The 20,527-nt window shown below is 46.6% G+C and overlaps 5 protein-coding genes and 1 non-coding gene across 6 annotated transcripts; 3 read left to right on the top strand and 3 right to left on the bottom strand.

Annotated features, from left to right (window-relative positions):
• Positions 1–50: 50 nt before the first annotated feature.
• Positions 51–1,526, bottom strand: AFUA_7G02540 (putative Ras family GTPase (Rab4b); the record flags this gene model as incomplete). The annotated part of the gene is made up of 4 exons (XM_741585.3): positions 1,244–1,526; positions 1,119–1,183; positions 1,013–1,047; positions 51–922 (listed from the first exon to the last, which is right to left on the bottom strand). Exons 1-4 carry the CDS (start codon positions 1,304–1,306, stop codon positions 51–53), a joined length of 1,035 nt encoding a protein of 344 aa, XP_746678.2. The 5' UTR covers positions 1,307–1,526.
• Positions 1,527–1,545: 19 nt separating this feature from the next.
• AFUA_7G02520 (uncharacterized protein) lies at positions 1,546–5,418 on the bottom strand. The gene is made up of 2 exons (XM_741586.2): positions 4,851–5,418; positions 1,546–4,715 (listed from the first exon to the last, which is right to left on the bottom strand). The coding sequence occupies exons 1-2, from the start codon at positions 4,944–4,946 to the stop codon at positions 2,256–2,258; spliced, it is 2,556 nt and encodes an 851-aa protein (XP_746679.2). The 5' UTR covers positions 4,947–5,418; the 3' UTR covers positions 1,546–2,255.
• Positions 5,419–5,838: 420 nt separating this feature from the next.
• On the top strand, positions 5,839–7,818 carry AFUA_7G02510 (SSH4 family protein). The gene has a single exon (XM_741588.2). The coding sequence runs from the start codon at positions 6,136–6,138 to the stop codon at positions 7,108–7,110; it is 975 nt and encodes a 324-aa protein (XP_746681.1). The 5' UTR covers positions 5,839–6,135; the 3' UTR covers positions 7,111–7,818.
• A 1,623-nt stretch (positions 7,819–9,441) lies between these two features.
• Positions 9,442–9,527, bottom strand: tP(CGG)2. The gene is given in 2 exon segments: positions 9,442–9,476; positions 9,492–9,527. It is a non-coding gene (tRNA).
• Positions 9,528–15,776: 6,249 nt separating this feature from the next.
• On the top strand, positions 15,777–17,929 carry AFUA_7G02500 (glycosyltransferase family 2 protein; the record flags this gene model as incomplete). Its single annotated transcript, XM_741589.1, has 4 exons — positions 15,777–15,814; positions 15,903–16,744; positions 17,298–17,404; positions 17,816–17,929. The coding sequence occupies 4 exons, from the start codon at positions 15,777–15,779 to the stop codon at positions 17,927–17,929; spliced, it is 1,101 nt and encodes a 366-aa protein (XP_746682.1).
• A 1,368-nt stretch (positions 17,930–19,297) lies between these two features.
• On the top strand, positions 19,298–20,425 carry AFUA_7G02490 (ATP synthase complex assembly protein ATP12; the record flags this gene model as incomplete). The annotated part of the gene is made up of 1 exon (XM_741590.1): positions 19,298–20,425. The coding sequence occupies one exon, from the start codon at positions 19,298–19,300 to the stop codon at positions 20,423–20,425; it is 1,128 nt and encodes a 375-aa protein (XP_746683.1).
• Positions 20,426–20,527: the final 102 nt, after the last annotated feature.

Genomic DNA, 20,527 nt, shown 5'->3' with positions numbered 1-20,527 from the left:
GTACACCCAAAAAAAATCCACACGTGCAGAGATTTAACCACTCGAAAGGGTCAACAGCATCCGGTACCCTTCTTTTGGTGCGAGCCGCTGAGTTGAAAGACCTCTTCCCATTCTCCCATGTTGCTTCTCCAGTTATTCACTCCCCTAGTGCCACCCCGCCTTTTTGGATTCCTGCGATGCAGTTGCACGGAATTATCATCGACTGTCATCCGACTTCGAATACTCGACCCATCGCTAGTGCCCTGGCCATACAGTCCGCCATCTCCATACTGAATGCCACTTTGAGGATCGTCGGGATCGATCTCCCCTAGCTCAATCTTGGTAAGAATAATTCGTGCCAACCGGTTGAACAATTCTTCCACGCCCTCTCCGGTAAGAGCCGACACCTCGACAGCAACAGGAATATTCGCCTTGGCAGCCCAGTGCGCTGACTCTTCGGCACTCACTTGACGACCTTCAAAGGCATATGTCGCCGTGAGCCTTGTTCCAGTACCCAGAATGCTTGTAGATCGAACGGAACCAGGGACCGAGTCGATTGGGAATGATGACTGCTTGCTGCTAGTGCTGGAGGGAGTAGGGGGTGCTCTCATGCTGTCATCCGCGAGATCGCCATGGGTCACGGAGTCGGACGCAAGGTCTGCCTTATTTCCAGCCAGGAGAACAGTGAGGTTAGGAGATGCAAGAGCACGTGCATCCATCAAAAAGGTGGGAAGCGCTGCGAATGAAGCTTGTGACGATATATCGTAGATCAGGATAGCGCCTGCAGCTCCGCGATAGTACGATCTTGAGACGGAACGAAATCTCTCTGTGCCCGCGGTGTCCCAAAGCTGCAGTTTGATCCTTGTTTTTCGGGGACCGGATCCGAGCCTGATTATTTTTGAGGAGAATTCGACCCCGATCGTTTGTGATGACAACACTCTCCCTACAGTCGAATGGTGTATTAGCGAGCCGGCTATCCAGCTCAGGGGGAGCAAGGGATAGGATCAGGCTCAGTCAGGGTTCGGAGCCGTACATTCGTCCTTCACGAATCGATGTAATACACATGACCTGCGGTGAGTCGTACCATGTGAGCAACAGTAGCAAAAGACACTTGGGAGTGTATTAAGAGCAAGACATACTTCCCGGCACCGCTTGGCCCAAGCAGGATCACTTTGGCCAGATAATCATACATGCTCTCCAGCTCCTTCAACAGCGTTAGTTGATACGTCCTCAAGCCCCACAGATTCTAAAGTTCCCTGGGTACCTGATTCCCATCGGGGAGAGAAAGTGACGAAGAAGCGTTCGACAGACCTCTTTGGCGCGCCATGGGTTTAAGTATGAGGAGATTAAGAGCGCGGTGAAGAGCCAAAAACAAAAAGAGCGCAGATGCTCTTTGACGTTGTCTTTATTTCCTTTTGAGGGAAAGGCTTTTGGATCTCGGTAAAGGGGCATTCAAAGTCGATGCTTCAACTCCAAATTTCCGGGGCACGGGACTACGTGTTAGATCATAGGTGCCTTAGAAGGCCGCTAAGTTCGACTGACCCGTATTCTGGATTATACACTCACCTTCGGTCTTGTATGCAACACGCCTCATGTGGGCAGTCGTAAATCATCGTTCTCATTGTATGGCAAAAGCTTTTACGCTTTAAGGATGAGATCAGTTCTCTGCGAATATTTCTCCCTTTCCCTTTGTTTATACTGTATCCGCTGCCAAATAGGCTTAAGTGGTATGAACCTGGTCTCAAACAGAATTCACAAAGAAATGGATCATCAAAGACGTACATGCAAGCTCGCTCTATTCTCAGGCTTGAGAGATGCGATGAATAACCTCTGGTAGCCACCTATCATATGCACTTGTTTTGCGTTGACATTCGAGAGCCTCCCCAGAACAGCACTGACCGGCCTATGGCCGAGCTGATAACATGTGGGATGCTTTGTATTGGCAATGTAGCTTTCCGATATGGAGACTACGTCACATGGAAGTCTCAAACAGGACGAGATATTTTTCTCCGATTCTCACTTTGTTATTGGTTCATGACCATTCTCACCCTCCTTTGCATACCTGAGAATAAAGAGGTGTGAAGAAGTTTACTAGATAGATGGGGAATCATATTTCAGGCTGCAGGATTGTCAATCGAGCATGGTCTGGTTTCAACTGGTTGTCAATCAGCACAGGCGATGCCAACCAAGTAAACAACATATGGTTCAGATGGGTTACTGGGAAATAATGTGACAGGGAAGTATGATGGAGAAGTCAAGTAGAAACAACTAATGACTCAAAATTGCCTCTCATGCTTGTAGACCGTAGTAGTCCATCCCTCACAACAATGCCTGTTCATCGGATGGTCGCACCAACAGCACCGTAAAGGGGCGTCCGCAAATCGAGACCTTGTTGCCGATCCTATAGTGGCCCTCTCGCTGACAGATCGCTCATTCAGTAAGGCAGACTTAATCTGGGTACTGCGAGTCAATTTCCGGCTCGATTTTTGTGCGAAAGAGGAACTGCGACCAAGAAGAGTCGGGCCTTTTCTGGTAGGGACTGAGCAAGTATCTGGACTAGCGACCTTCGAATAACTCTCAGGCGGCATATCATGCCAGTATTTACATGAACAACATATCACAAAAGTCTTCGTGGTCGACTGCTTTCTCTGACAGACTCCTGTCTCCGTGGCTGGCCTGTCACCTTGAGGGTCGCCCGCCTTGGATACCGCGACATCCGTGAATTTGCCCACACAGGTAGAGTCGTTCGATTCGATCGTATTCTGCACAAAACAGGGGCCAGATGCTGCTGCAGACTTACCATCCAAGCAGTCATTATTGGCTCGGGGTACAGATCCTATCGATCCAGCTTCATCGGCAGTATTGTAGTCTTCCGAACAAGGCTCTGGAGATGAGCTTCGTGAAGATGCGCTGCCTGGTGTTGCAAATCCCCGGGCATCAAGTCTTCTACCTGATTTGTGCTCTGTCATGGGAGGCACATCCTGGTTGACCCTCGCGGTTTGGGCACCATGTATGGCTTGAGCTTCTTGGCGATTATGTTTCACGCTCAGGTGATTAATATTCTTGTCATTTTCTGAAGTCTGGATTCGCGATTTCACAGACAGCTGTGGGGGATTTGAAACCGGTGCTGATGTTCGAGTCAAATGACGAATCCGTGGATGTTGCGAAGAAGCGTAATCAAGAGCTTCTTGTTCTTTCGAGACACGAGTGTTTGCCAAATTGTTCGACTTGGGCGTACGCTCAGAAGCACTATCTTGTGCCCTCCCTTCCCTCTCTGTCTCCGATTGGCTATTGGTTGAAGGTTGTGAGACTTGCAAAGATTCCACAGCAGAAGATATGCGCGTTGCTACCGTTACCATTGAGGAGGATGGAGTCCGTCTCGCGCCACTGGATCCTCCCGAGTTGCGCGAGCGCCAAACGCTGGCGTTTCCGGCGAGTGACCGAGAACTCCCACCGCTTGTCGAGTCACCTGCAAGGGGGGATGGTTTGAAAGTCCTCCTGGGAACAGACTTGACTGATACCTTAGTTGGCAAGCTGCTTGAGTTGTCAATTGTCTTTGGGTTCGGTTGGGAAACGGCGCCCATCTTCGATGACCCGAGAGGTTGCGGGTCGTAGAGCTTTCCATTCTGTGTTACATCCCTCTGGACAAACGACGGGTGCTGAACCTTGTCTGGAGACTGGTCCTTGAAGTGATTGTTACCTCGAGCCCTTTTTGCGAGGTGCAGAGTCGCTGCGAACGATAATGGGTCCAAATCAGGCGACGTCTGTAAGCTACGTGACTTTGGCGATTCGCCATGATCGTCAATCTGCTGCTTTGCATAGTCTAAGGTTGGCTCAGGCTTCTGCAAGGGGCGTTCTTCGTTCGACTCTAGTGTCTCCGATTGGTTCATTGCAGCTGTGGTCGCTGGTGACGACGGTGACTGCGCTGGTGACGTTTGGTCTTGAAGCAGAGCATTGCTCCTGACAATTAACTCTTTTGATATTACTGCACTAAATCGCTCCGGCAAACTTGTGGATAAAGAGGGTTTAGCAACCCGTGAGGTTGAAACATCGTCCGGTAGTGTTTTCGCTGGAACAGGTGCACTATCCGTTGATTCTTCGCCATTCCTGCCATTTACAGAGCTTGATCGTGACGTTGATGCACGCCTAGGGATTGAGAACAAGCCAGAAAGACGCCTCGAGGAAGGTCGAGATTCATCAGCACTCACGCTAGAGCCCCTGCTAGAGCTACCGAGGGGCTGCTTCTTTGTTAGGCGACGAGACTCCCTTTTCGGTGAGTTATGGTTCCCTGCCAATTGTGTCTGTTCGAGCTTCAAGAGTCGTTTCTCAAGCTCTATCCTCTCTGCTTCCAGGCGTCGCGTGACTCGTTTGTCCTTCTTGTGTGAGAAGGTGTTGGTCTCATTCTGAGAAGTAGATTTTTCAGTAGAGCGAACAGCATTTTCGGGCCTGCCAGAAAGGCCTTGGGCATTCTTTACTGCGTGTTCTACTCCTGTTGAAGATTTCTGGCGGCTAAACCGCAGTTGGTGGTCTCCAGACACCTCACCACATGCTTTGGCGATATCCAAATCGCCTAGATCAGGGCTTCCCCTCGTATGGTGGTGAGAAGACTGACTGTTGTACTGGCCATTGTGGTATGGTTCTGAGTCGGTCCCTTCTATCCTATACTGCCGATGTTGATCAGGAGCAATTCTTGCGCTTGCGTTCGAAGGAACATGCCAGGATTCCCGCTGCTTTTGCTTCAAGATATCAGTAATGAGGCTCCTAGATTCCTTGACTTGACAGATCGGATCGACCAACGCATACATGCTAAAGCCCACACTACAGGACCATGCAGGATTAAAAACAAATAGTCAACAAGCAGGTGGACTCACAATTTCTTGCCTATCAAAATTGAAGATCCGGTGAAGTTGTTGAGTTATTGAAGACCGGCGTCTTCTCTTATTCTGGGGGTTTTGTTCCATTCTCATCGATGCTCCTCTAACCGACAAAAGGACAGACAATGCGGGGCCCTGTCACATATGGCGAGGCCGTTGAATCAGAATCTGATGGCAGGGAAATTTCCCTAAATGATCCTTTCAGGCTTAGACTGGCAGGTTTGCAGTGAGAATTCCCGTGTAACACAATAAGGAAAAAGCACTATTGAAGCGCTCGGAAAACAACGAGTATTTCTTTCGTTCCGTCATACGAGCAACATCAGTAGGAGCGTGAACTGGCTGATGATGTGCACCAGTTCAAAAAGACCCTTCTGGTTACAAATATCTCGAGAAGGCGAAAAGGCCAGTCAACACCTCTGGGTTGGGAGTTATAGACCTCATGTTTTTCCTTCTGAACTGCTACCCGTTCTGACTGGACCAGTCTCAAATTTCGCCTGATGCTGCAGCCGCATGTGATGCACTGATCTGATTGGAGAGAGGGGGGACGGTCTCAGCAACCTCCCACAGCCCTTAGAGACAGGTACTCAAGCCATTTTGTTCTCCATACCTTAGGAAAGTTCATCATTTGTTATTCATAGAGCTGACCCTCTCGAAGGCGATAGGAACGACATATAAGGGGTGACGGTGAGGAGCGAGTAAAGTAAAAAATGGTATTTCTGTAGGTGTTACCTGCTTGTGAAAATGACTTAAAAGCTACGGCTTCATATTAATACTACTATTACCTACCTCACAAGCGAGCTAAATTTGATGTTCATTCCCAACCAAGTAGTGAAGTGGAGAATGGATGAGCATCAGTTCATGTTTCCACTCGGGCCTTTCCAATGCCGTTCCATGGATAGGAGGACTCTAACTGGGATACCTGATAGAAAGCCAAGATAGAAGCGTACTTTGATGACATAATGTGAGCAAGCAAGAAGTGGCAGTCCTCATAGTATCCAGGTTCCACTCTTGCTTCTCTCATCGAAGTCGTCTACTTCTCCTCGTTGAAATCATTATATACGGGGGCTGATCATATGCGTTGTACCAAGCATAGCCACGCTTGGCAACACCCAGCAAAGCCAAACGGCTACACAAGTCTCACAAACTTAGCCGAGTCGCTATCTATCATCGGCGTCTGACCCTTCTCTTGTTTACTAGAGAACACTTATTCTGCACCCGCACAGAAGGGTCTTGCCGAAGGATATTACTTTGCGAAAGACATACCTCCAGTGATCTGTATACTATGAGCGATCGCACCAACTTCCAGGTACCACCTCCAAGCTATCATGCTTCCCAAGCAGCATGGCATCCTGAGCAGAATGATAGCGGACGAGTCGAGCCTGCTCCTCCTCCATATCACAATTGGCAGGAACTGGTGCCTGACACAACAACATTGCCTCCGCCGCCGGTGACAGGCTATTTCTGTTCGAATGCTGGCAACGCATCCCGTGATGACGCAGAGCGCGCCCATGAATTCTGCGACAGGGTGCCTTTGCATCCACCGGCGAAGCCTTCGGCTGCTGTCTATGGCTGTGTACAGAGATATGACCTCCGCCCTGTGCAGCCGAGTGAGTTTCATGGTAGCCTTACTGTCACACATCCAGGTCGATGGAAGGGTTCTACGAGGAACGGGAACGGTGACTGCATAATTACCACAAGCCTGCCTCTATATTTTCCAGTTAATGATTCCCCCTATTTTACCGAAAAGAGCAAAACTATATATTTCGAGGTCAAATTGCTTGGTCTCCGTGCCGGGCCGGGAACTGGGACTGCTGATTCAAGCGGGTTATCTATCGGGTTTGTTGCGCAGCCTTATCCCTCTTGGCGGTCTCCCGGCTGGGAGAGGGGTAGCCTTGCTGTTTTCTCTGATGATGGTTGTCGCTTCGTGAATGATTCGTGGGGAGGGAAGCAATTCACAGACGCCTTCAATGTGAACGATACTGTTGGTCTAGGGATGGTCTTTCGCCTTCCAGAACATCTAAGTGGTGCTCCAGGAACCGCGTGCAAGAGACTCCAAGTCGACGTCTTCTTCACTAGGAATGGGCAAAGAGAAGGAGATTGGAACCTCCATGAAGAAATCGACCAGGAGGCTGGAGGCGTTGAGGGATTGGAAGGAAACTATGACTTATATGGCGCCATAGGACTCTTCGGTGGAGTCGATTTCGAAGTCTGTTTTCATCCCGCTGGCTGGTTATGGAAGCCTAGTGATGGGTCATAACATGTTCGCTCACCCTGGTAACTGAGAATGATAGTCGGTGATCCATGTATCGCCGTGAGAGGTATGCTTCAACATTTTAACATACATATGGGTACTCTCCCAGTCAATGTATGCAATGGGACTGCAGAGCTCAAGAAGCTGCCAGACAAAGGCAGCCTTGGCTACTTATTGTACATTTTCTGCATTGGTCACCGAAGGAGTATGGACAGAAGCATAGAGGAGTCTTCTTGGCAAAGGCTCCTCGACTTCTCCTGAAAGTATTGAGCAACCTTATGTCAAATCGACGCAATGATATGGGAGAGTAGAGTTTCAGAGTCGAAGCCGTAGGGGCTGGATGCGGAGTAATTGCCGAGGACAAGAACTTCTAGAAGTCTTCATGCAACAGGAGCCAGGATGCACGCTTTTACATAGACGCATTAGTACTTCGGGGGGAAGCAAGAGTTGCATTTCCGCTACTGCCTGATAGACAGATGTTGGCAGGGCCTGAGCAACACCAGTGCGCCTATAGGCAAACATGTTGATACCTAACCTGCCGGCAGAGACAGTAAAATGCTGATGTCATGGTCTACCTTTGTGGATGAGCTGCTCATAGCGGGACTTCTCCGACTGACCCTAGGGAACACAAGATAGGTATAGAATCAGTCCGGGCCCGGAACTCCACAGAACCTTCTATGCCTGGCATGCGTCTCATTCGAGTCTCGATGCCAATTTGTGGAGAGAGCGCCCTAAATCTCATCCGCTGTCTCGCTCCTAGGTATGATCGGTGATAATTTGCCATTTTGATGCAATGAGCGTTGAATTGACGTACTGCTAAGGTTCGATCCAAGCCTCACGTATGGAATCTTCGTATTTTCGTTCGTGACCCTCAAACCCAATAGGCCCTTTTCAAGTGAAGTAGGGAAGAAAACTGAAGAGAGCCCCAGTACAAAAGCATTGTTTTGTCAGCGACATGATGTGCTGGATACTGCTTGCCGACCATTAGATAGAGCATCTGTAGCCAATATTCTGAAAAAGCAAGTTTATGAGAGTACAACAGGAGGATCATCATAGTATTGTTGAGTGCATCCCTCTCTGTACGTCTGACCTGATGTAGCCATCCGTACTATTTTTATGCTTTAAACAATTAGACAGTGTCTTACATAGACGGTCTCCAGTACACAGTAGCGATGACTGGGTACCCTGACTCTAGCCTGTAGCTACAGAGTTTCAAAAGGGCCAGAGCTCGGACACTTTCCGCCCCTCTTGTTTCGAGATTCAGTGTGAGGAGACGTCTCTATTACTTCAAGCTAGGGCAAAGAACGCGGAAGGAAATTCCCAACGGGGCTCCTGGCCGATCTTTCCATTTAATGCTGAAAGGACCGTTACTACTCCATAGTTTGTAAAATAACATCCACTGTGTCTTGGTTCTAGCCACCAGCGATAATCAACTATCAAGCCAGCAAGCTAAGTTGACGGTGGAGTCAGGCTAGTTAAGCTAGCTTGAAAGCAGACTGCAGTAGTCAGTACGGAGTAGATGGACTAATGTATCTAGACTATGGAGTAGCCACCATGAAAAACTAGTCAACCGTTCTTGTCATGTGTGCAATTTAAGACCTCGGATCTTTGTGATGTAAAGCACGTCGAGAAATGGACAAATTAGTCAGCTAAATGAAGCGAAGTGAACAACGAATCTACTGTGATGTTGTACTTACAATATGGTCCTCACTATCGTCTCTCATACGTTTGATCAATGGCCAAAGCAAGAACAGAAGGGCCAGCGATATTCTTGGGAAGACGACAGGATGTTGTTCACATGATGGACATTCCAGTCTTGCCATGGATTTGAGAGAGCTACCTCGAAGCTAGTTGTGACAGAATCCCGTATGCGACTTGCACTAGTCTGCAGTCTCGCCGATAGGAGTTACCAGCCAAAGACAATCAATTATTTGCTTGACCACAAAGCACGAGCCGTCGCACGATGCGAACCAAAGAGCTAAGCTAACTAAAATATACTGTTCAGGATTCAGAGCAAGCAGGTAGGTCCCTGTCGTTATCTTCCTGTTTGTTAATTGACTTCGAGCTACTCAGTATTAATTTTCATACTTCAGCTATGTAATTTGCTGGTCATGACTTGTAGCTACAACAATAATTCTATTCATTGGCTTACTTGAGACCATTTAGACAAACATGCCGCACTTAGCAGGACCCCCTAATCGTTCTGATTTACTTCTATACGAGACTTACCAAATTTTCATCGCCATCTATACCTTATACTACATGGGTACGACAGAACGGACACATACCGCTTGGAAACGAGTAAGGGGGGGAAGGGGAAAAAGAAAAGAAACGTGTGGCCCGAGCCGCGATTCGAACGCGGGTCTCATCGAGACAAGGTTTGCACACCCGAACGATGAATCTTACCCCTGGACCACTCGGGCAATATTTTCGAAGTATGTGTTAAATAACCTCCTTATTACCGGAAGGAATTTTACCATTTCAAAACATTGAGGATAACCCTTACTGGAGACAAAATGATAACAGTATCGTCTGGTGTACATAATTGACCCAACTGCTGAGATAATAAGGCTTCTGGGCGAGGAAAGAGGGATGAAAGGCCTCCACTGCGCTCCGCAATCGAGCTTTTATGGGCGTTTTGTGATGGATGCAATACATCATGAATGGTATTCCCCCTTTCGGATCGAAGCATGAGAGCCATCTTTTTACCTTGATGGTGCTCACAATCTAAGATCGGTTGTAGCCCGAGTGCCTAGATCATATCTGCCCTTATCTATAGCATGTATATACTACGTACATTTCTTGCATGATGCCCCAGTATATACACTGGCTTTATGCCTGTTAATTATATATATCCCACAGGTAGTTTGCACAGTATTAATCGACTATAAGCTCAAGGGTCTTACGGGATTATCAATTGGAAGTCATGCCAGCCAACCAAAGTCCCAATGTTTGTATAGCGAGAGCTGTCGGGATCGATTTTCGCTTCAACAGTCTGTTGAAGTCGTCCAACTTAGACTATTCCCCCAAGTGCCATAATGACAGGGTCACGGATTCAAGTACCCATCAATATGCAAATATAGTCCATTACTGTTAGATATATACTATGACAATCTCGAAGCCATCTATTTGGACTGATCACAAATTCAGTCATATTATGCAAATGTGAATAAGTAGGGGTCAATGACATTTGTTGACAATATATATTATCCAACAGTGTTTAGCCTACCAGTAGATACCTACCTTCGTCACTACCACCCCCCAAAAAATCAAGAGACCTGGGCCATTATCTTATTGCCTTTCGGTCAATCATTTCTAAAAAGTATAATACAACACAGGCATGCGACTATCAAAAACGAAGAGGCTTCCATTTTGATCGACATTACGAGCTGCATGTCATTTCTCCATGCGCACCATTTCCCGTTCCGTTTCTAGTTAGACGAAGCTAGGGGGGCCAGTCCATCAGCGGGAAAACGTCGTCTCGGCCGCCTAAAGGATCCGTCATAGCAGGTGGAGATTACAGAATACTGTGGTAGTAGATAGTGTCTATAGATGCTGACACAGAGTTACATACTGGGTGGACCTGAAGACTTGTTACCATGAATGACAACCATTTTGATTATTACGGATCATCTGTAATAGGAGCACGCAAGAGAATAGCATTTCTCTCCTAGTGAATGGTATCGAAGTACAGAGTACAAGAATGATTGGTTATCAATAAGGTGTCTCAACGTACAAATAATCGATAGCATGGAGTGGGAGCCAGGCACTACAGAGTACAGAGAACGAAGAAGGTATATGTAAAGATTCGGTATGAATATGTGTCCTGTTTCCACAGACAGAGTACAGTAAGTACGGGCTAGGCGACTGGGGCGTACCCGTAGTACAGCTTGGGCTAGTTGCATATCGATCCTCGGCCATTCCCGGCTGAGGGTGGGTTTATGTGGGGAGGCCAAGGCAGCTCCCAGTCTGAGTCCGTGCAGTCGAAATGAAATACTACTCGGTATGTATTTGTTTCACTAATCGTGTGCTCGGAGGAATATATTGCCTCAGGCTAGCGTGCTGGAGATAATGGCATGCAGGCAAGCTGAAGTAGTAATGATCTGTGCCGCTATGCAACTTCTGCCCTCTCAAGTCAAGGAGGGAACTGGGCTGCATGACTAGTAGTCATACAATAATTACCATCGAAGATTAGTTGCCGTTTCGTTGCTCAGAGTTGCATCTTAAAATGGTTCGAGAAAGTCATGGCAAAGCGTAGAAACAGAAGAAAGAATCGAGTTGCCTCGCTATGGGATACTCGAAGGATCAAGCCTCCTGTAGGTCTGAAATCGTCCTCGTTCCATGAGGGATGTTAAGGTGTTCAAAGATAATATCACTATGTGCTCTTTGCTAGGGTGATTATTGCATTATTGTGAACCCTCATATTGTCATCAGCTCCACTAGATTCAAGTTTACATCCATAACTTTGCCCATATAGACGTGGAACCTGTCTTGCTCAGATTGTCGATCCTTCTACTACATACTTGAGGGTAGAATTTCGGATGCTCGTGCGGTCAACCTGTATTACCGCATGACTCTGGTCCCACAAAGTACCAGAGAAATTGATTTCGGTCGTTTACCTTACCCTAGCAAGTATCCTATTAAAGCCACTTGCAGAGAGTTATATTACCATCTGCAGCCACACTGCTCTAAGGCTGATGGTCTGCTTATGGCATTAGTAAATCAGCAAGAACTTGCGACCCGCGAGGAATAATTACCTACTTCGCGGATAGAATTTTCTTACTCTGTAATGTGATTTGATCGCCTAAGCGAGCTCGGGCCTCATGTTCGTAGTCGCTAGTAACGAGGTATCGGCCTTTCAGTGATTTGCAAACCATTTTTGAGTTGCTGGCAATTGGTCGAACCGCTGGAGGGTAAGGTATCTCCACTTGGTACGGAGTAGATTGCGAGCTTACGTAGAACCTAGGTTCTCTGATACTTGGGTTTTCAACCCCAGAGATCATTGGGAGCTTGTGAGTTTTCCTTTCAACCTGGCAGGTATTATGTGCCCTTCTCTATCTCTTGCTTCTATGGCCGTTTATGCCAGACAAGACACCCGTGGTTGTTTACTCTACCAATTTATGCTTTTCATTGAATTCTCTTGGTTCATGGTTTGGTCAAAAAGTACAGAGTACAGCTGACCATGAATGCTAAAAAATATTATTTAGTGCTGAGTGGTCCAAAATGGATTACCTTAAGTCTTCTCTTTCCCATGAAATGGCAAGTATTCGTGCTATTTCTCAAATCAATATTTTCTCTTCGAGGGCAAATACGCAATTGCCAAAGATGTGATTTTCTTCGACATTGCTAGTGTTACAAGTCCCCCCATCAGCGTCCGTTCTGAGAATGGACCGAAGCTAATGCCAAAGACAATGTACTTGTGGACAAGAATACAAAGTAACCCTATACTCTGTAGATTTTGAAGGAGCTATGGTGCATTTGTCACGTGGTGTTTGAAGCATAATTTGCCAGCAAATTAGACAAGTAAGAGGCTCATCCTTGGAGGGCCTTGTAAACAAACTTCGAGCTCCAGAATCATCCCTAAGGAAAGCCTTTGGGTCCTGAAATATCTCGTCAACCATCTTCTTCTGACTGTCTACATTCGGCCTCCGTGAATACCAGCCACGTCACAAGTAGTCGTTTTCGTATTACTTCCAACCTGAGAGACATCTTATTCTACTCTACTGGAGCTACCTGACCTAGTACTATAATTGCCATCCAAGTTTCATAAGTAACTGAACGGCTAGAAAGCTAGGGCTCACAGAGGCGAGCAATTCAGCGGCAGGTGGTGGCTGAAGAGGATGGGTCTGGAGATCGCCGCTAGGATCATCCTTACTCCTCTTCTGGGAAGCCTTGGCTCGATTTGTACAAACTTCATGGTGATAATAACGACTTCTGCCTGACAGGGGCGTCCAACACGGAAGTTTGAATTACATCTCAATATTCCACAGTAAACAGAGACACTCTTAACACAATAGGTGGCTCTCCAGACATATGTCTCCTCTTTTATTTTAACCTTACTTTTTCGCAATATCATGCACCACCAGCAAAACGCTACCACTTGAGATATAGAGTTCGTAATATGAAGTTCATCAGAGCCTCCCACAGCCTGCGCCACATTTGATTCTTGCGTTTAGCCACCGATAAAAGTTGAACTCTTGATATACAGAGTATACATTTTTACCTCATGGGTGCTTTTCCCGGGATACTGGTCCGACAGGTGCGGGAATGCTTAGGTTTGTCTGGTGCAGGGAATATTCATGCCTTCAAAACTAGCCCTACTCCTGGCATGCAGGTTGTCTGAATCCAATTCTTTGAGTTCACCGAATCACGAACCTTCCACCCTCGCACTCTCCTATCTTGATGTCAAGTCACCTTTATGGCCCCTATCACATTGAGCTTTGGAAGAATAAACTTCAAATATATACGCCACATAGGATGAACAGAATCAGGTCTGGCAGATTTTGATCGAAACCAGCCCACAGTTCCACACACCATAGCCGATGTCCTTGTGCCATAACTCGCCAAAGAATGCTCTCTGGGCTGAGCTTAACCATTCGAGCCATCTGGAACAACTGATAATAGAAGAGGAAATCATGATGTGGTTGGATTACAGACAATCTATTTTGAGAAGACAACCCAGTTCAAGGGTGTAGACACATCGTTACATGAGACTGTTTTCTTTCCGTTTCTTCCCTTTCCCTTTCTGTAAAAACAATAAGTACATAGCTTAATAAAAAAATGAATTATATAACTACCCTGGGTACCATAGAATCTCTTTCAATCCATTTCTTCTTCCTCTGTCACTTTTGCTTTGATGCTTTATGGTACACCCAAACAGGATACCTAAAATTAATACCTGTTTGTTTCATGTGCAGTAAGTAGCACCATTCGTAGACTAGCGGATGTGCATTTGAACTAACACACACTTCTCTGGATAATCATATCAATCGTTACAGTAGTAAGCCGTTTCATGTAAAGAGTACTCCTTACATTAGATTTACCCAGTAACTGCAAGAGTAAGTGTCTTATATATAACCATCTTTCTTGAAATCAATCAATTTAGATATGGTTTTGTATTTAAGTAGATAGTAGATTGATCAGTGAAACCAGTTCTTCTAAGATACAATAGACCCTCAAATGAGTAATCAGGATCATAAAATGGAGTAATAAATGTGTTGATTCTAAGTGCTAAGTCCTAAGAGCAACGCATTTACCACCCGACAACCAATAGTTGTTAAGACCCCTCCACTCTGCTTTCTACATAGTATCTCGCACTAGTGAGTTAGTTCTCCGGTCGGTCAATCGGCATCACTTGCTTGTCACTTTGTAGGCTATTCAATTGAAGAATCAGTGTGCATAGAAAATATGCGAGCCGGTTGCAGATCAATATCGTCAACTTCCTGCCCACTTTTTTCATGTATTCGCAGTTGCGCGACAGAGACCACAAAAACGGGGAAAGACCTAAGGTAGTTAAGATAGGTATAATAGACTCGAAGTAGGATCGCTCAAGCCCGTGCTGACAGCTGACAGTAGAGCACCTCCTGTCTCGGAAATGTCCTAGACAGTGCACCAATTTCTTTGCTGAAATACCATAGCCCGTGTCCCTAAGCTCGCTTCTCCTAGCCTCCAAAAGGTAGGTTTGAACACCAACTATCTGTCCAATAGAGTCACTACCAGGCTAATTAGCAGATACCTAAGGTAGTGAGGTAACTACTTGGATATTGTACACTAAGGTAACTATCGTAACTGGCCAGTGTGGCCTTATCAATATTTTTGTTCCATTTGATTATTATTTTGCACTTCTCCTTTTGACAACGATACCCACCATCCACTCCTAAAAAGACCTGCTCCATGTCACTGCATACACTACTAGCTGCATGGACCGCTGCCAATCCTGTCTCCACCCTCATTATGCTCCATCAGTCCATCAGTCCATCTAGATCCAGGGTCTCTGACGCACGAGGCAAAAATACAACCTGCATGACACTCAAAAAGACAAAGGACCTGGAGCCCCCAAGTAACACATGACTCTCATTCGCTAGCATTAATTGTTATTTTCTATTTCTGTTGTGGATTGTGTTCTAAAGAATGTAGTCGTAGTAACTGACTTTATAAGCTATTAAACTACTGGACTTCGAACAAACATGTGTTTTCCCTGTCCCGGACTTCTGCATAAATGATAATTGCAATGTTGCATGTCTGTCACTTATTTTACTGTTCCCAGAAACCAATTAAGCCGGAAGATTTCTCCTTCCAGTCTCTAGCAGAGCATCTTTCTCAAGTAGACATTCGTTCTAACTCGCCTCTCGCTTTCTCTCCTTCAGTCTCTCACTGTTGATCCTTTATCTCATTCCTGCATAGGTAGGAAGGCGAGTCACACTCTTTCCCTTTCTGGTCATCTCGCCTCAGTTCGACCTCGCCCTTTGTCGATGACAGTTGTCTTGCTGAAGTGGTGGCAAAAAGGTCGTATTTGCTTTATTACCTGACTCAACATTTCTGTGAGCGGTGTCTACTGCTCACAGATACATATCGGGAGAGGAGAAGAACTGTGTGAAAGATAGACATAGTAAGGGAATATTTGGGGCAAGTTCAATCGATAGCAAGGAAACTTCGTTGGCCGGTCGTTAATCATGGCTTTCCCATTCATGCGAGCTTTTATTGCTCTTTTGTAAGTAAACACGTCAATTGTGCCCCCCGTCCTTGGGAAATCTATCCAAGTGAGAATCTGGATTTATTGACCAATTCTCCTTTTACAGCATTTACCGTTACTTTCGTCTGGTTGTCAATCTTGTCTCATTTTGGACCTTCAAACCAATTCCTCCACCGGAAAATCCGAAGCTGACAGCGCAAGATGTGACTGTTATCCTTCCAACATTGGAGGGATGTGGTGACGAACTAGTCGAGACGATCAGAACGATCCTCGACAATCATCCATACGAACTTCTACTGGTTACTATTGATGCGAATAGGAAGAAGGCCGAAAATATGCTGAGTCAAATGCCTGCTTCCAAATCGAGAATTCGTCTTTTCACTGTGACCCACCCCAACAAACGTCGCCAGATGACAAGAGCTATTCCGGAGGTTCGCACAGCCATCACTGTATTTGCTGATGACGATGTCAGCTGGCCACGTACAGTGCTTCCTTGGATTCTCGCCCCTTTCGAGAAAGACGAGAGATACGGCGGAGTTGTCACTTGTCAGCGATTACGTCGTGCTGTTTCGCCCACTTTCTCGCAACGTATCTGGGGCTTTTTGGGAGCTCTGTACTTGGAGCGCCGAAACTTTGATTGCGCAGCCACCACGCATGTGGATGGCGGATTACCCTGCATGTCAGGTCGGACTGTTGCATACAAGACTCACATTCTTCAAGACGAAGGCTTCACATATGCCTTCACGAATGAGGAGTGGTGGTTTGGTAAATACCAATTAAATGCAGATGATGACAATTTCATCACACGCTGGATGGTATCACACGGCTGGGAGACATTCATGCAATACCATCCCGAAGCTGAAGTTTTGACAACCTTGGAAGACAACCCAAAATTTTTGAAGCAGTGTGCGCGATGGTCAAGAAGCAACTGGAGAAGCAACCTCACCAGTATGTTCCATGAAAAACATATATGGTAGTAAGTATTGCCTGGTTTTCTTACTCCTCCGCCTCCCCCTTCCTATCGCCCCCTCCCTTCTCCCATTTCCGCCCTCCTTTGCTGCTACGTCTTGGCCTGCAGTCAGGTTTCAACGCGTGTTTATCCGTCAGAGATCAAGATCTGCACGAGAAAGGCCTGCTGGACTGGCTCAGGAACCTCAAACGGACCAGAGTTCTCCTGGCAAGTCAACGCATCGGTATTGTTTCCGGGGTGGATATGGATGACACTTCCATATTTGGCAAAGTACAAAACCTACACAAAAAGCACCAAGCGCCTCACTTGAAGCCGCACGCTAACATTTGAGGGTCTGTGTCTCAAGTCGCCAACCTTGGAGTGCGTATGCCGTCCATCTGACAACGCTGTCCCCGCCAGCGCTCTTGGGTGACTTGCTGCTCCTTTTCCTTTGCCATAAAGCCACCATTTCGTGGGAAGGAAACTCGCATGCTCTAGCTATGCAAGCCCTAGGAGTATGGATGTTTATTAGCAAATTCATCAAACTCTTAGGACATTACATCCGGTATCCGGTGGACGTCTTACTTCTGCCCGTCTCTATCCTTTTCGGTTATTTCCACGGAGGAATCAAGATGTACGCGGTGCTAACTCTGAATGTGGTAAGTATCCCATTTTCCCAAAGTTTGTTGGCTTGCACCAAGCATGGAGTGGACTCGAGCCTGTTGTGTCCAGAAATTCAGATGCTGCGCAATTTTTTTTTCTTTTACGTTTCTTAATATTTTTTTTTTTCTGTTTTTCATTTCCTTTTCCTTCTTATTTTTCTTTTTTGATCATTCATCGACATTATTGCATTGTTCATGGTACTTGTCGACAAAAAATAATGCGTTTGTTGTCGATCTTTCTTCCAACCCCCCTCGTTTGGCTTAGGTTACAGCTTTTGTCTCCCCTCTCTATACTCTGTATTTGAGTTTTGTTTCCAAGAAAACGACCCCACAGCACCTTGAACAGTTTCCTCTAATAGTTTTTACGACGAATCTCGCTAACGTGAAACCTGTGCTTGTCTCTTGCAGACCACGTGGGGCAGCAGAGATGGTGCCGATGATTATGATGCAGAACGCATGAAGAGACGCACGGATATTGACCGTATGAAGCGGCCGTACTACCCCAACTTCATAACTCAATGATTGGGGTTCTGTTCTTCCCATGCTCCTTCCCTTCGTCGGTAGGAAATCTCCTAACTGATTGATCCGCTCCTTCGAGGTCCCAACCATAGCATTCGGCATTTACTGCACCTCAACCCTATTATAGCATAAGGAAGCAGTGCTTATTGGTTGAATTAGGAAAGCTTCCGCTACGATAGGACTTGCTGCTTCTTTTGCGATAGCAACACGTTCCCTTCGAACCGTTCTTGTCAACCGAGCATCTGCACCAGCCAAAGCGGCACTGATAATATTTGAAATGCTCTCTGCTTGCCATCCTCTTCTCCTCTCGCCTTTCGTCCTTTCGTCTTCTCATGATGCTCAAGACCATTCTTACAATGGAATGGTCTAATGACGCCGGGATTTCCGTGATCAGATTTCAGCTCCCCTTTATTTATGCCGGAGTTCCAAACTTGTTACGCAGACACGCTCTGATGCCAGCATGGCGATGTCGGTTTCTATTTGCTCTCTGGGGATACACTTCACTCGTCCCTTCCTATCCCTGTTCTGACCTAACACTTGAGTGAGCCAATACTGGGCGCAGCTTCTTTTCCTATCTCCTCAAGAGATATTCCTTTTTCTCTGAGTACAGATTTCACCTTTTCGCAGTCGGCTCCACAGAACGATTTCACAGAAATGTTCCTCTTGAACGCATATGCTTGTTTGACTCGTTTTGGCATTTAAAAGATATCTTTTTTCCGTGTAATGTATAGCAAAAAAAGCATGGGAAGGCTTGTTCATTGCTTTCGTCGTTGTACATCTGACTTGTGCATGATTCTTGTGCTATTTCTAAATCGGGTACATCAAAATTGCAACCGGGAGGTTTTCTGATATGTCTGATCCATGGTTGATTTGTCGTTTTGCGGCGCTCTTCAAATCTAGCAACGGTCAAGTTGGTCATTCGTTAATAATATTTAATGATCCAGTGTGATTACGATTTTCATGAGAACCTGTAGTTCCAGCGGCATTTAGAGACTTGACCTAAGATTATGCCTTCGGCTCTTGAGTTGCGGAGAACCGGAGAATGTGGCGTGCAGTGCAGTCTACGGCGATCTGGATTGACCCACCATAATGGTATCTGACAAGCTTAAGGAAAAAGCAAAGATACGTCGAAAAAGCATCTACTGGCGCTTTTACAACAGAGCCCAAGCAGGTAATCCACTCTCGAACTTAATCCTCCAAAAGTTGGAAATTAAACTAGACCTGATTACTGGCAAAAGCGTCTAGAACAGAGATATTTGCGAATTAGTCGTCGTGCATATCCTTGGTTTTTGCGCAAGCATCCCTCAATCTGCCATGCCAACTCTCCCTCGAGCCGCCATTTCAGTTCTCTCCTGCCGGCTTATTTCGGCCATGGGGCAGCGGGGAGCTACGACGTCCTGTCGAACTTTTCATGCCATCTCACAGAAAGCTGCAGTTGCCCATCCTATCACTGCCCATGGACCGCCCCCGAAACCCCCCTCGCCAGCTCCAGAATTCGGTCGTCCGACAGAAGAAGGAAAAGACGCAAATGATGCAGGCAAACCACAATCGCAGGTGTCAAAACCATCGTCGACTCTCGAGAAGCGATTTTGGAAAAATGTCGATGTCAGGAAAAGGCCAGGTACCTCACCCTTTCTTTTGTGCGGATTGTTAACTTCCGCTCCGCCTTACATCAAACTGACATTTTCTTCGTGTGTAGATGGGGAGTACCAGGTTTTATTGGACACGCGACCGATTCGGACGCCCACAAAAGATATTTTATCCATTCCTTCGACGAAACCGCATCTTGCACATGCTATTGCTCTCGAGTGGGACGTTATGACATCTGCACGGCAGGCTTTGAAGAATCATCTTATTCCGTTGACCTCGTTGACTGCGCGAGCGGGAGATATTGCGCAAGAAGATGCAAGGGGTGAGACTACCACGAGGGACCAGATTGTAAAACTCGCCATGCGCTATCTGGATACTGATACTCTACTGTGCTGGGTGCCCGAGAGAAGACCATACGCTGGCGAAGAATCCGGAGAAAATGGAGAGCGGCCTGAAAGTCTTCGAGAAGCTCAAATGAGAGTAGCCAAGGATATAATCGCCTTTCTAGGCACAAAGGTATGGCCTGGTGTCGACATTGTACCCATTCTTGACGCGGACAGCATTTTGCCGGTGTCTCAGCCCCAGGCTACTAAGGACATAATCAAACAATGGGTTTCGTCGCTGCAACCGCACGATCTAGCTGCTTTAGAAAGAGGAATTGTTGCTAGCAAGAGCCTGTTGGTTGCTGTTCGACTGGTCGTCGAGTGGAGTGAGAATTTCCGTCACTTGCAAAGGTCGGGACAAAAGAAGTTCGGCATTGAAGAGGCAGCAGAAGCATCCAGTCTTGAAGTGAGATGGCAGACTGATATGTGGGGAGAAGTGGAGGATACTCATGATGTTGACAAGGAGGATCTCAGACGACAGCTTGGAAGTGTTATCGTTGTGGTCAGCGGAGAGACCCGTGAATGAGGAAGTGCGCAGCAGCTGTGGATGGCTGTCATATTTGTCTTAAGCTGGCATATTTTGCATGTACTCGTATATAAGGTAGACATTCGCAGCGGCACCTAATCT

This window comes from Aspergillus fumigatus, chromosome 7 (genome assembly GCF_000002655.1).
Source record: "Aspergillus fumigatus Af293 chromosome 7, whole genome shotgun sequence".
Lineage (NCBI taxonomy): Eukaryota > Fungi > Ascomycota > Eurotiomycetes > Eurotiales > Aspergillaceae > Aspergillus > Aspergillus fumigatus.
Note: the sequence above shows the minus strand (reverse complement) of the source record. Positions and strands in the feature narration are given on the sequence as shown.

Excerpts from the sequence above, each read along its gene's own strand:
- AFUA_7G02510 (XM_741588.2), top strand. The coding sequence starts at position 6,136 with ATGAGCGATCGCACCAACTTCCAGGTACCACCTCCAAGCTATCATGCT.
- AFUA_7G02520 (XM_741586.2), bottom strand. The coding sequence starts at position 4,946 with ATGAGAATGGAACAAAACCCCCAGAATAAGAGAAGACGCCGGTCTTCA. Across the intron at positions 4,716-4,850 it reads ATTTTGATAGGCAAGAAATT|CAAAAGCAGCGGGAATCCTG; the intron begins GTGAGTCCACCT and ends GATATCTTGAAG.